This window comes from Terrapene carolina, unplaced genomic scaffold (genome assembly GCF_002925995.2).
Source record: "Terrapene carolina triunguis isolate 2854851 unplaced genomic scaffold, T_m_triunguis-2.0 Scaffold88, whole genome shotgun sequence".
Taxonomy (NCBI): domain Eukaryota; kingdom Metazoa; phylum Chordata; order Testudines; family Emydidae; genus Terrapene; species Terrapene triunguis.
In genome coordinates, this window is record NW_020664439.1 from 49438535 (window position 1) to 49454263 (window position 15729).

Here is a 15729-nt window from a genome sequence, read left to right on the forward strand (position 1 = left end):
GATGATTCCCACCCTGCCCGCTCCGCAGAGGCGGCCTGCACAAACTCTTTCAGGGGCAGGGGCCGTCGTCATCCTACGTCACCCACTTTCGGCGATTGGTCTCCGGCACCAAGTGGAATGAAGCCGCCCCGTTCTGGTGGGCGCTACGTCAGGAGATGAAGGATGCCCTAGCTCGTGTGGAGGCCCCAACTAACCTAGATGCCTTCGTTGACTTTGTCATACACATTGACAGAAGGGTTCACAAACAACGTGAGGAAAGGAAGGGGTACTCCCTGTCTCCAACCCGGACCCCGAACCCATGCAGCTGGATGCTGCCATATGACCCCCGAGGAGAAAGAGCGCTGTCATTGCCACAGGCTGTGTTTTTATGGTGGAGAATCTGGCTATGTTCTCGCCAACTACCCATCACAAGCTCTACCCAGTTCGGGAAATGACCACACACCGGGCTGGTAGAGGGAGCTGGCGAGCCCCGAGATATTATTGCCCCCTTCCTCCCCCCAAGTCCTCCCTGTGGCAAGCCCTAGGCATGCTGAGTGTTCCCCACATCTTAAAGTCCAGGTCTGCCTCTGTGTCCCAGGGGAGCCTTACCGAATTCCCCCATAGTGGGAACTGGTGGATTCTGGGGCAGTGGACAGCTCCATCAATGCCAATACGGCCCAAGCCTTGGGTATTCCAGTTCCACCAAAGACCATCCCATACCTAGTGGAAACTATAGCTGGCTCACGCTTGTCATTGGGGCCAGTGACATGGGAGAAATGCCTCTGGAAGTTGCCATTCAGGACCATCAAGAAGTCCTTCAGTTCAGGACAATCTGCTTGCCACACTTCCCTATTATCTTCAGCAGTTTGTGGCCAATGACTCATGATCCAAACATCCTTTGGCGTGAGCACCAGATTAGCTTTCACTCCAAGTTCTGCCAGCAAGTCTGCCTATGCACACTGCCCGATGGACCCAGAACCAAAACGCACCCCCTCCAGGCTCTAGCTGTTGGTTAGGTGGAACCATCAACAGAGCTGACCTCAGCACTGTTCCCCAAGTACAGTGACTATGGTGATGTCTTGAAGAAGAATGCTGACATCCTACCATCACACCAGGATTATGACTGCCCGATTGAGCTGCAACCAGGAGCCAAGGTGCCATTCGGCCATATCTACACAACGTGTGATCCGAGGATGAATCGGAAAACAGCTTTTTGAACCCCGTAGGGCCAATAGGAAAACGTGGTAATGCTGTTTGGCCTCACAAACACCTCTGCAATGTTCCAGCACTTCATGAACAAGGTCTTCCATGACATCCTAAACCAGAACATCATGGTCTACCTAGATGATAGCCTCATCTTTTCTGAGGATCCCAAGCAACACACCTAGCACGTGGTCTGTATCCAGAGACAGTAAAACATTCCAATCTATCAGCTTTCTAGAAGCACACACTTTACTGAACTTACCTAGCACTGATGATTTAAAATGAAAGCAGAACAACGTTCTTGGTTTCTTTGTGTTGTTAAGGTGAAGGATAACTTAGGGCCTCACTCCCCCTCCCTTTATAGTTCAGTGAACCTTTGAAAGGTATTCTTCTGAAGGGTCCCCAGATAAAGTTCATTAGTTCATGCTGATTAAAGGAATTATCAGGTCTGGAAGATGCTGGTTCCTCCCCCACTGGTAGTTGCTGAAGTGACCCAGGCAGCCTTCTAGATCACTGCACCAAGCAGTACCATTCTGCAGTGGCTGGTAGGGAAACCCAGGTCCACCCTCTACTCTCGGTTCCAGTCCAGGGCCCTTTACCAAACAGTCAAGCTCTGCAGCTTCCCTCACCTTACTGCAGGGCAAAAAATCTACATCTTAGGGCATGTCTTCACATATAGCGCTACTACACCGATGGGAGAGCTTCTCCCATTGATGTAGGTAATACACCTCCCTGAGAGGCAGTAGCTATGTAGACAGGAGAAGCTCTCCCGATGACAGAGCGCTGTCTACACGGGGGGTTAGGTGCGTATAACTAGGTCGCTCAGGGGTGTTGATTTTTCACACCCCTGAGCGGCACAGTTATACCGATACAGGTCTGTAGCATAGACCTGGCCTTAGCAAAGACACAGCATGGAGTTCCCTTCCACACAGACTGCCTGTCGCCTTGCTCCCAGCTGGTAATGCTTCTCAAAGTGGGGACAGGATTAGAAAAAGGAACAGACACCCCAAGACACTCCCCTCTCTTTTCCTGCTGATCATGTTCACTGCAGCTCAAGCGACGAAGCATTTGTTGGACCCTGGGTGAAGAGGTCCTGACCTGAGAAGTTTGGTCAGTAAGACAGCTGAACACATGTGGTGAGAAAGCTTTGCTTTGAATTTAACAGTTTGTTAAGCTAGGCACTAGTAGTGTTTTATCTTTATTTTTCTTGTAACCATTTCTGACTTTTATGTCTCATTACTTGTATATGCTTAAAATCTCTGTTTGTAGTTAATAAACTTGTTTGTTTTAATCTAGTGTGTTTAAACTGAAGCGTCTGGGAAACTCCATTTGGGGTGACAAGTTGTGTGCATATTATTTTTTTAAAGAAATAATGGACTTAATATAACTTGTATTGTCCAGGAGAGGAGTGGGCAGTACAGAACATACATTTCTAGGGAAAATCTGGGACTGGGAGTTGTTGGGATCACTCTGCAGTACATCCCAGGCTGCTGAGAGCCAGAGTGTGGCTGGTAGGCTGCAGTTGCACACAGACACTCAGGGTGCAGCGTGCATTTAGTTTATGAGCAGCCCGGGGGAGAGCTACTTCAGCAAGGCATTGTAAGGCACCCAAGGTTGCAGGGCAGGAGTGACACAGCCCGCCCACTCCCCCCAGGGCCTGGATTGTATTCTGGTATGCCGCAGTAAAACCCACCTGTGATCTTACTTCCAATTAGCAGCCTCCTCATAAAATATCTCCCCTGTTTCCTGCTTAATTGGGCCTGTCTGGCCTAATTCAACCCTGTCAGGGCCAGTGTGGGGAGGACCCCACATCACATAGGCCATCCTTGCAAGCCCAGGCCAGAAGAGGGTGCCCCTAGAAAGGGGGTAATGTAAGGCCTAGCAGGTCTTGAACCTGAGCATGCAGAGCTGCCAGGCATGCAACACTTCCAGTGGCCGCTGTAATTAGCTTGCACTCCACTACCCACAACCTGCTCTGGCCAAAGCCCACACGAAGTCTCCCCTCAAAGAGACAGGCAGCAGCCCCATGGCTCCTGATTGGCACCCAACCCTATATAAACCCACAGGGCATTCTGGGAAGTGTTCAGGCAACAGTGTGGATCTTCTATGCCACCATGACCACGTCTGCCCTGGAATGCCTGACTTTGACCTTGCCTTGATGTGGATCTCGCCTCCTGACCTGGACTCTGGTCCTTGGTATTGGCCCCAGCCTGGAACTTGGCTATGAACTTCTCCACTACTCAACCTCAGGTTTGACCCTGCTCTGACCCTTTCAAGTCTGAGTTCTTCCACTTAAATGCTGTGTAACTTTTTTGGTGAATCACTTAATATTTCTATGTCTCAGTGGGAGCTTTCTTTGATGGCAAGCAGCTGGCTTTGTGAATGGGCTGGGTTGGGCCCGGGGCATGACTGAGATGTGAGAGGCTTCTGTTACTGCTATAATTTACACTGGGGAAGGCCCAGGAGCAAGAGAGGCACAAAGGTGAATTAAAGCTACTTTTGCCTCTTGTCCCTCCCTCAGTTGTGCTGTGTGAGAGTTGGAAGTAGCTAAGGGTCAAGGCTGCAATCTTCAATTGGCTCTGATAATTCCATACAGAGACTTTAAAGGCAAATGTAACTTTAGGATAGACTACCTATTTAACCTGGAAAAAAGCAGTGTTTCATATTGTAGCTGCATTGTATAGTGCCTAATTATTTATTATACTGTGAATCAACACCTAAACTAAAACGGCTGGATAAGAGGAGAAGTTCAGAAACTTGAGAAACCAGAACAGGAATCAGTTTAAGATGCTTTTCTTGTTTGGGTTGATAGAACTGTGTGAAACTCGTTTCAGAGATTTATGTAATTAGGCTTGTGATGGCTAAGCTGCACCCTCCCATCATTCCCCCAAATCTCCCAGAGTGGCTCAGCAAAGCCATTTTCACCTGGTTTCTCTCCAGTGCCATTCAAAAGCACAAAGCAATACATTGGTCCCATTGATTTAGTTGGTGTTGGTCCTGCTTTGAGCAGGGGGTTGGACTAGATGACCTCTTGAGGTTTCTCTACCAACCCTGATATTCTATGATCCCAGGTTTGCTCAGAATCTTCACAAAACTTGGATAACATTTCAGTGACTCTGATCTGAGTTTCAAGTTGTTATTTGAATAATTTAATTTATTTCCATTATTTCCATTCACGTAGCTCCTCTCCCACGACTCAGATTGAAAGCTTCTGTGAGACAGGTCAGCCTTACAGCGCTGAATGGACATATATGGAAACTGTACTTGTGCTCTTACCTCTTTTGTTAATCAAAGATATGCATGCCACTGCCCATGCAATTACCATGACTGCTCATCTAAATCAGGTATTTGGACATGCTAACATCCAGTTATGGGCCCAATCCTCCACTCTGTAAGTCAATGAAACTCAGCTAGCGTAAATCATCGTAGCATCTGACTGTACATCAAATCAGCTATTGGACCATGCGAGTACGGCCATGGTAGCTGTATCAATGAGATTTTACAGGTGCACAGTAACTCTCAAGGGCAATTCCCTTTTGGACCTAGCAAAACTAAAGATATATACATTTATACACATATATACATTTCCATACCAGTTTCTGGTCTGCAAAAGCTGGTCACCATTTCTGGTGCTCCCTTCATATACAGATCATACTGGTCCTTCCCAATCTGCTGGGTAATGACAGACATCCTCTGCAGCCCGGAGGAAAATGGGAACTGATGTAGGATTGCTATCCCGTCCACTGGAGCCTGAGGAGAAGTCAGGAAGGTAGGACGTTAATTAGATACTCAATTCATTTTGCAAACAGAAAATCTATCCTTTGGCTAGCTTGGGCCTTGTTTCCTATTGTGAGTTCTCTCTGGAGTTGAGTTAATTCGCCTGAGGGCATTTCACTTCCTACCTTTTGGGAACATGGGATCACAGGGACCAGACACAAATTGCACAACTGGATCATCTCATCTATTTCCATACACCTTCCCCTAGAAAATTCAGGACTGTTCCTTATAGCACATTCTTCAGTGTTCAGTCCTGACTAGTTTTTAAATTGTCTCTGAAGATGGGGCTTCCTACCACTGCTTCCTGTGGCAAACTATTCCACAGCTTACAGACCTCAGTGGGTTTCCCCCCCAGTATTCAGCCTATGCTTTCCATCCTGTTTTGTGCTTTGTTCTAATCTGTCTTTCATTAGCCATTTTGCATTTATTTATGTGAAATCCTTTGAGGGCTAAGGGAGAAACACTTGGAGTGAAGTAATACTTGTAGTATTCTTTTTTAATTTTTTTTCAGTATGTTACAATGCACATGTCTCTTCCTATAGATTAGTTCAGTCTGGTAACCAGGGTATTTGATCCAGTTCAGGTGATTCGTTAAGATCCAGTTTTGTCAACTGTTCCCTGCACAGGTTTCACTTTGAATAGCCTAGAAAAGCATGTTTGCTTTGTCGGTAATGTTAGAGTCCTCCTCTAGGAGGCATATGTCTTTACTTCTTAGAATGTCTATTTTTCATCTCTAAGAGTCTTTCCAAGTGTGTTAAAGAAACATGCAGGAAAACTTTGCTGCTACCAGTATAGCAAATAGACAACAGTGGTGTGAGATGAGAAAAACTATCTTCTGCTCTCTCTCTCTCCTTCTGATCGTTTATTTTATTCCCTCTTACATTTTTAGTTTTTGCAAACGTTGTTTTTCCTCTGTCCCTTCCCTTAGATCTGATTCCCTCCCCTCCCCCCAGTATATTTCTCTCTCAGGGAAATGCCGCTTTCCTGCATTCACAGGAACTGGTTAAAACCGATTCTCCCCTGCCTGCACATCCCCAAACGGCCAGTTTAGTGTGCCTGCCTGACTTCCTCCAATTTAACACAGGGACAAGTTTTCAAAGGGACAGTGATGGGGTGGACTAGGCCCAAAGGACCCTTGCTGGAGGCCTCAGAGTCCTGCCATACCCATCCCAGGAAAGGAGCAGTGGAGAGGTCCTCCAAGTGGCCTAGAATGGCTACAGGGGAAGCAGCCAATCAGAGAGGCTGCAGGGAGCAGCCAATGAGGGCCCAGCAGGCTCATATAAAAGGAGCTTCAGGGAGTGAGTGCTCTCTGCTTGCAGGGACTGGGTAAGCAGGAGGTGCCCCTAGCTGGTTGCAAGGGCTAAGGCAGGTAGTTGCTGGTAGGGCCTCGGGGAAGTGAGGGAATAGCTTCTGGCTGGCTGCCAGGACTCACTTAAGAAAGGCCCAGGGCAGGGACTGTGTATGGAACTGTTACCCCTCCAGAAGAGGGCTGACTAGACTGACCCAGCTGGAGAGCTGGGGTCAGAGGACTAAAGGCCAGGCGAAGAGTCCCCAGGGAGGAAGCCCTGGGCGTGCTGCTCCACTCCAGAGCAGGAACTTCACATGTAAGCTGGCCAACTAGGGTATTGAGATAGGCCCTGTTGGTCAGACTGAGGACCGGCGCCTGGGGAGGGCTACAGAGATGTTGGTGCCCAGGGAGGGCTACAGGGCATTACTGAGGACTTTGAGATAGGCCCGGCTAGACAGTGTACCCTGGAAGGTGGGACAGTGTAGATGGCTCGGTCAGAGAACTGAGTCACTGAAGACCCGCCGAGAGATCCATCAGTCAGAGGGGGGCGCTCATGAGAGGTGGGTGCTGCCCCGCTGAAAAGAACTGAGAGATTGCAGGCACTGTCGATCAGAGAAGGGGGCACTTGTGAGACGCAGGTGTTGACCCCGTTACGGGGACGCCTTTCATAAGATGCAAAAATAGCATAAAAGAACGATTGAGGCAATTTACAGCCGTCAGCCAATTCTCAACATTGGAGAGGTTAATGAATGTTACTTCTACTAGGAGTTACATACACACCATATTCTTTCTGTCAAAAACGCAGAACTCACATTTCTAGCATTCGGTCCTGGTTTAACGATTACACTTGTATCTGGTACTCCAGCCTTATTATGAGCTGTACTGGAATCTTCCATTTCCTTTGGGGGGGGAAATTACACCAATAATAAAATTAGGACATTAACCAGGAAGCATTTAAATATTCAACCTACACCTGTGGCCACAGGTATACTTAAGGATGTGCAAAAGTTCCCGTCTTTGGGGGGTTAAACTTTGTGCTCAAGTTTTCACCATTTCATTTTGGTTTCTTTGCACTTTTCAAATTTGACTTTGCAACATTTCACAAGCGAGGTTTTTTGTTTCTGTTTTGTTTTTTGTTTTGTTGCTGTGAGAATGCAAAAAACCAAAAGCCAACCAACCAGAAAACATACCTTTCACTCAAAACGTCATGCTCACAAAACTTCCAGCAGAAGCTGGATATCTCAGCTCCCCTGGGCTGATCCCATGGGTGCTCATACATGACATCCATGCTTTCATAGGTCTGTCACCAGTGTAAATACAAAGGGTGATGGAATACAGGTAAATTTAACATCCGTGAGTTTTACAAGATGTTGAAGCTAGACTCATTTAGGCAATGAACCGATTGGTTAGGTCATAATCCCTTGTTTAAAACAGGTTAGGTAAGTCTCTGGAAAGAGTAGTACTGGGCCCTTCCTGCTTCCGTCAGCGCATTTGGCTAGATATGCTGAGAGGCGCCCGCCAGCCACAATCTGGGGTGTCTACGATTACATGAGATCACATTTTTCATCGGCTCATGCTGTGAACACCTGCTGTCTGTTGGTAAGTCCCCAAAGTGTAATGCCCACTTCTCCTGAGCGCTAAACAACAATGTAACACACTTGTATAAAAAGCACAGGTGCATCTGGAAGGCAGTGTTTAGAAAAGGGCCTTTAATGTGTCCTCACCCATGTTAGGTCAAAATTCTCCTCTCCATTATGCACAGTATCTCCATCATATACTGCACTGCACAGCCACACGTCAGCCATGCTGCTATTGCTTGGGGGAGGAGGGGGCAGAAAGGACCACGAAGCAAGAGTGATGGGGCTCTGTGGGACTGAGGATTGTTACCGTTCTGAGGTAAGTACTTCTGACCCTTTCACGGCCTATTTGAGGGCACCCTGATTGGGTTTCAGGCCTGTACCCACCATCTCTCTCTGGGCAGGAACCTGCATCCCCCTCCCTCCAGACCAGGGATTTAGGCTGCCATTTTCTCCTACAACTCACTGGTCACCTGAACAAGTCTGAGTTTTGTTTAGCATCTGCCAACCTTCTCTCTCTCGGCCACTATGACAGGGCTAACCAATGACCAGCCAGCCATCATACAGCGGAGTATCTATTTAGAACCAAAGCATTAGAGAGAAAACATAACTTGAAAACTATACCCAGGTGATGTGAATGCCTGTCTGAGCAGGAGTCACCCATCTTCCACATGAGACCCTGGTAGGTTTGAACGTCCCTCAAACCCTTTATGTAGAGTCTGTGCCTCTTATCAGTTCTTGGAGCGAGTGAGAGTGACCCTTCTCCCATAGCAGGCTGCCCACTTTATACAATTCTCAGTTCTTTGTCTGCTGGTCGAAACCACTGTATGCAATTGCCCCAGGGGGTGGTACTCCTATAGACTTGTTTACTTGCCTAGGGATTTGCATTAATTACCCTCTAGTGATTTTTAGTTCCTGATACCTGAAGCATGAATAGACTAACCATCCCCAAAGACATTGCATTGCTTGTTCTGTTCCAAAAAAGAAATTAACACTTTCACACCCGGCAGGTAACAAGATGAGATGGGAAACTGAGTCGCCGTCTTTCATAAAAATAAATCAGACGTTTCCCAGGTCTCCATCTCTCCTTATTTTACAAGTGGACACAGCAAGGATACTAGACCAGTATCCTAGGGAAGGCCATAGGCTTGTGACCTGGATGACACATCTGCAAGTTGTCTCTTATTTCAAATGGCCTCTATTCATATCAAACATTTTCCTAACAAGCTGGCATACTCTATTCATTAAACAGTATAAGCTGTTTGACAACTATCCCATATTTTTTTCTTAGTACCTACTGGAGGGAGATGCAGTGGGAGAGCGCTCACATACTTGCCGCCCATGGCTAAGGGGGGGTATCATAGGCTGGGGGAGGCTGTGCCTCCTCAAACAGCCTGGTGTGGTCCCACCCACACTCTGCCCCCAGACCACCCCGGCAGTTCCCAACACTCTGCCCTGGCCCATGCTGGCTGGGGCTGGGGCTGGCCAGCCTGCCACAGGGACTCGGGATGTGCTGCCCGGCCAACTGGTGCTCCAGGGCTAGCCTCCCCCAATGGCCAGGTCACCGGCCGTCCATGCCTTAGCCCTTAATCCAACCTTAATCTCAGCCTGGTGCCCTTTCCCACAGCTGCCACTCTCCCAAGCATCTCCTCTTTAAGTCCCAGGGGAGAGTGGCTGTCTACTTAGCTGGAGTCTCTAGCCAGGCCTCCAGAAGGACAGGGCAGCGTATCTCTTTGCTGATGGGATAAAATTCTCCCCCCCCATCCCCCGACTGCATCCATGCAGAACCAGCTGGTTGCTTCCCCTCTTGTCCTACAGCAGGCTCTCACTGCAGGAAGTGAAGCCACTTGCAGGAGCCGTGGCCTCACTACTAGTGAGGAGAGGGCTGGCAGTTCACTACCGCCCTGGAATCTGGTTTCAAATCACATAGAGGGAGATGAAAGAAGTCTTTCTTTCAAACCCACTGACTGATCAGGAGTGTGTCAGGTACCCTTAGGGAAGGTAATTGCTAGAACTCCAGAGGCAGATGCAGCGCTGTGGCAATGCCTCAGAATTTAGTTAAAATAGCCGGCGTTCACTAGTCTTTGGCAGAACTGCAGGCAGAATGCTATGAAATTATTATGGCCAGGACCAGGGACTCGTTTAGTGCTCCAGGCACTGGAATTTCACTAGCTATTACATATTGCTGCCACTGGGCTATGCAGTTGCTTGCCTGATGATTAGGGGAATGCCTTCAAGGATTTGCATACTGTGTACATGCAGTTAGAATAATAGTCACGTTACCCAGCAAGTGCCCTCAAACATTTTCCTGTCCAGTGGGTCTCCCTGTATCTTCTCATCCAGAACTATGAGTGAATGACAGCTCGCCATGGCTCCACACAGCAGTCCCCAAGGCAAAGGAGTACCAGAGGCAAAGCTGTGGACGTTCTGGAAACTGATTTAAAACAGAGGGTTAGTGTCCAATTTCTTTACAAATAGAAATGTTTAGATTCACTGGGACAGATCCCCAACTGGTGTAAACAGGTTCCTCTCGGCTGACTTCAGTGGAGCTATGCCTATTAGAAGCAGCTGAGGATTCAGGCCCCAGTCCATTTCATATACAGGCCTAATCTGCTCAATGAGCCAAACGTATCTTAAACATAATTAGTATGGAACTTTAAGTTTCAGCTTCATACTGTGTTATTACTGGAAAGATAATCTCTGAGGGAATCGGCTATGAATACTACAGTTAACACAGGAGCTTTAGACCCCTGCTTGACAGCTCCGGTAATTGTTTAGTAAAAGAGAGATCTTGGAAACTTAAGACACAAACAGAAAAGAGTGATGACACTTCCTGTAGTCCCTACATCTCACTGAGCGAGACAAGGTAGGTGAGGTTCTATCTTTTACTGGACCAATGAAAGATAGATATTACCTCCCCTACCTTGTCTCGCTCATATCCTGGGAACAACACTGCAAACATCCCACTGAACAGTTTCCTGTTGGGAGCCCAACAGAGTGTTGGCGAAGTGTCAAAGTGACACGCTTGACTTCGCTGGGCCTGATTCTCCACTGCCCTGCACTACGAGTTATTATTTACCTCTGTGCCAACAGCCGTGAAAGGCCCCTGCGGGTGTCAGGGGAGAATTCTGACTTGTTAACATTTTACATCCACCTAGCACAAGTGTAAGTGATGACACACGGTGCAATGCAGAGAATTACGTGCAACCCCTTCATTTATACTAGTGGCCTTAACATCTGAGGACCTGAGACACCTCTCACTTGCACCTGTTTTAAAACCTGTATTACTCCACTGGGGTAAGTCAGAAGAGACTCAGGCCCTGAACAATGCCGTGTAATGCAGCATTCCCGGAATATGCTCTCTCCTCTGCCTGAGGCAGAAACGGAGCATAAACCAGTTTGGGCTGAGTGAAGTCTTTGCAATTTCATCCTGGATTATTTCTCCCCCACTATAATCTTGATTCTTCTCTCTTTCCTATGGCTCTAGGACACGGAACTACTACCCAGCCTCGCACTGTCTGTTTTCTTAGAATGTGTCTGCTACATGGCATGTTGAACTAACAGGAGGCCCATTAAGTTTTAGGTGAGCATGGTAAAGAGAAGCTATAATTTATTTATCCTCCTTTACTACTAAATCAGAAGTGGCAAAAGGCAACCCCAGTGGAGTTCAACAATGTTGAATATGAGATCAAGAAGCAGCATTGCATTGTGGATCCTGTAGTCTCTGTGAGCCACCAAAATCTGTTCCATTTCAGGCAACTTAGATCTAGCCCTTGGGCTCTTATTGTAATTTGGCAAATTAATTAACTAATGCTTATAAAGCATTTTAAAGTAGTTAAATGCTGTATAAGCATTCTTGCTGTTCTTTTATCTTGTTTAAAAGTACAAAAGAACGTCTCACATGCGGAGTGACATTCCTTTACTGAAACTGCATAGGTTTCAGAGTGGTAACAGTGTTAGGCCTGGTCTACACTAACCCCCCCACTTCGGACTAAGGTACGCAAATTCAGCTACGTTAATAACGTAGCTGAATTCGAAATACCTTAGTCCGAACTTACCGCGGTCCAGACGCGGCAGGAAGGCTCCCCCATCGATGCTGCGTACTCCGCTCGCCGAGCTGGAGTACCAGCGTCGACGGCGAGCACTTCCGGGATTGATCTGGGGCACTTCCGGGATCGATTTATCGCGTCTTAACCAGACGCGATAAATCGAACTCAGAAAACCGATCGCTTACATCCGGACCCAGATGTAAGTGAAGACGTACCCTTAGTCTGTATCAGCAAAAACAACAAGGAGTCCTTGTGGCACTCTTTTGTAGTGCTAACGAGGCCAATGAAATCAAGGTGGACGTTGCACATTTCCAACAATTGACAAGAAGGTGTGAGTATCAGCTGACCCAGAAGTCACTTACTACAAGACAGGCCCAACAAAGAAAGTAACAGAACGCCACTAGCCTTCACCTACAGCCCCCAACTAAAACCTCTCCAGGCATCATCAAGGATCTACAACCTATCCTGAAGGACGATCTCTCACTCTCACAGACCTTGGGAGACAGGCCAGTCCTCGCTTACAGACAACCCCCCACCCTGAAGCAAATATTCACCACCAGCTACACACCACACAACAAAAACACTAACCCAGGAACCAAACCCTGCTACAAACCCCGGTGCCAACTCTGTCCACAGAGCTATTCAAGGGACACCATCATAGGACCTAACCACAAACTGGACACCATCAAATTAGGCCTGAATAAAGACCTAACCATCATAGGACCTAACCACATCAGCCACAGCATCAGGGGCTCGTTCACCTGCACATTTACCAATGTGATATATGTCATCATGTGCCAGCAATGCCCCTCTGCCATGTACATTGGCCAAACCGGACAATCTCTACACAAAAGAATAAATGGACACAAATCAGACATCAAGAATTGTAACATTCAAAAACCAGTAGGAGAACATTTCAATCTCCCTGGACACTCAATAACAGACTTAAAAGTGGCAATTCTTCAACAAAAAAACTTCAAAAACAGACTTCAATGAGAAACTGCAGAACTGGAATTAATTTGCAAACTGGACACTATCAAATTAGACCTGAATAAAGACTGGGAGTGGATGGGTCACTATAAAATGTAATTTTCCGTCTCTTAATATTCACCCCTTCTTATCAACTGTTGAAAATGAATAGGGCACTTCCACCTTGATTGCATTGGCCTCGTTAGCACTGACCCCCCACTTGGTAAGGCCACTCCCATCTTTTCATGTGCTGTAATATTTATACTGCTTACTGTATTTTTCACTCCGTGCATCTGATGAAGTGGGTTTTAGCCCACAAAAGCTTATGCCCAAATAAGTGTGTTAGTCTCTAAGGTGCCACAAGGACTCCTCATTGTTTTTGCTGAAACTGCATAGTAACACCCAGCCTAGCCCTCAGCAAGTCTCTTTGTAGGATGTTGTTTAAGGAGGAGTGGAGTAATGATGCAGATTTACTAATTAGATCAGTGCAGACAGAATTAGCCCATACTGGTATGTTGGCAAGTCATCAGCATGGCTTCTTGCTGAGCAAAGTCTGAACATGCCATTTAGGTAGGGCAGGAAGGTGGCATTGCACCATTCCCTGTGCTCATAGGCCCAGCCCCACCAATGTTTGAGTCAAGGTGAAACTACAATTTTGCTGAGGCAGGGCCCAGGTTAACCGCCCAGCTGCCCCAAAATGTTTGCTATTGCGACCTAGAGCATAGGGTTGCAAAGCCACTCAAATTTGGCTCGGCCATTCCTCAGTCATGCCAGACCTACCTGGGGTCTACACCTCCCAGACCACTAAATATAGGGGCTCTGCCCCTGGGCCTCCACTGAAATTTGCCCAGTCCCCACCCATGGAAATCTGAAATGATGCCCCTGTTGGCACCTTATAGAATTTCCTAGTACATAAATGTCGATTTTATTTGCAGGTAATATCTTTTATTGTGGGTGAAAGAGACACCCGGTGGCCAGAACCTGAAGAAGAGCTCTGTGTAAGCTCAAAAGCTTGTCTCTCTCACTAACAGAAGTTGCTCCAATAAAAGATATCCCCTCCCCCACCTTGTCTTTTTCATATCCTGGGACCAGCACAGCTATAGCAACACTGAATACAAATTTATTTGCATGTGTAGCTCATTTTGTTCCCCAAGTCACACGAACAGACACTGAACTGCACAGTTAACTCAAGTGAAATAATCATGACATTATTCAGGGCTATTTTCCTTTTTGTGGTTTTTGAGCTTTCTGCCAAACAAAATGTTCTGTCTGGTGAGAATTGTACATGCAACCTCTATTGGTTAATGGCCAGGAGCCAGGTAGAGATTGTATTGCTAAATACAGGAAAGTCTTACCAAATAATCGTTTATTGGGCGGCCCTTGTTAAGTAATCTTATCTAATGTGCATCAGATAGTAATTGTCTCTCTGTCCTGTGGGAAACTCTTAGGGCTTGTCTACACTGGCACTTTACAGCGCTGCAACTTTCTGGCTCACTCTATCACTCATCATGATACAATTCTCTCCTCTGTGCTGAAGTACCCGATATGTTGGCAACCACTGCTAAAGTCTGGGATGTTGATATAATGCATATGCTGAGCCCCTGCGAAAGATGATGGGCAGCTAATCTCTCCTCAAATGCATTTGAGCCAAATGGAATATGCGCAGTGCAATGTGGGTTTAAAATTAATCTCTATAGCCATGGCATGAACAATAAACAGCTGATTTTTGGCTATAATCAACACCTTTTGCAGTTACACCCCACTTGTCACCTCAGGCTCTCAAAGAATTTTGGAACGGGAATTGAAATGCAGTTTGTTGCAGAGGAGCGGAGTCTGAACGTTTCAGTCTGATGAGTTTGGCTGGTAAGGTATGCCCATTGAGGGTGGTCTGGATGTTAACAGTGGCCAAAGTAGTGATTTCATTTATTTTCGAAGTTGTTTGGGTGACAGATGGTTGGCTAGACACGACAGGACAACGAAGGAAGTGAAAGATGTGAGGAGACCCCAGTTCTCTTGACTCCCATGCCAGTGTCCTAGTCACTAGACCACATTGGCCCTCTCTTTACTATAGCTGGGCATATGAGGAAGCTCCCTCATGGGTAAGGTTCGGATGAACTCTTGGCTGTTTAGACAATATATCTGAGATCTGCCCATCACTAAACACAATCCCAAACTACAAAATCCATTTGTGGACAAAGCTCCTTACCGGCTTCCTTCTGAAGGGATCAGCCCCCAGAGGTCCAGTCCATCTTCTGTTAGGGTGCCAGTCTAGGGTCAAACAAACATCTGATTATTTTATTAGAGGTTCAGGCCCTGATTTTCTGACTAACACTAGTGTAAATCAAACTGCACTGAAGTCAGTCATGCCAGTGTAAAACTGGTGTAGCTGAGAGGAGAACCAGGAATACAGACAATACATTTACAACAAACTACAGTGGGCCGGATACTCAGTTGTGAAGATCATCCTAGCTCTACTGAAATGAATGAAGCTGAACTGGTTCACCCCAGCCCAGGAGCTGGCCCTGTATAGTTGAAAACATGAAAATTAAACTGTATGTTCTGGGCAGAGAGAGTCGAGGCATCTCAGAAATCTAGAAAGGGGTGTTAGATCAGAAGCGTGAACGTTGGGGATAAAAGGAAATTATGGACCAAATTCCCAGCTTGCCTAAGCTAGCACAATTACACACAGTGCAGTGGGACTGCGCTGGTTCGTACTTGCTGTAAATCTGGCCTATTGTTTTCAGGAGAGTTTCAGTGTCTGGAGGTATATTATTCACCATGAGTTAAAAGACAACAGAATTAATGTAAAAACCACAGATCCAGAGATGAGTCTGGAGGCAGTGTCCGGGGGGAACCATGGTCTGGTCTCAGTCTGGAGGCAGTGTCC

At 46.9% G+C, this 15729-nt stretch overlaps 1 protein-coding gene across 1 annotated transcript in view; it reads right to left on the bottom strand.

Annotated features, from left to right (window-relative positions):
* LOC112119736 (probable cation-transporting ATPase 13A5) overlaps positions 1–15729 on the bottom strand; it is a 61329-nt gene that overhangs the window by 20792 nt on the left and 24808 nt on the right. Inside the window, exons 13-16 of the mRNA XM_024218524.1 lie at positions 15049–15110; positions 10108–10258; positions 7060–7146; positions 4776–4932 (exon numbers count right to left, since the gene is read on the bottom strand). Of these exons, the coding sequence (XP_024074292.1) occupies positions 4776–4932; positions 7060–7146; positions 10108–10258; positions 15049–15110 (457 nt within the window). The remainder of the gene's footprint in view (positions 1–4775; positions 4933–7059; positions 7147–10107; positions 10259–15048; positions 15111–15729) is intronic.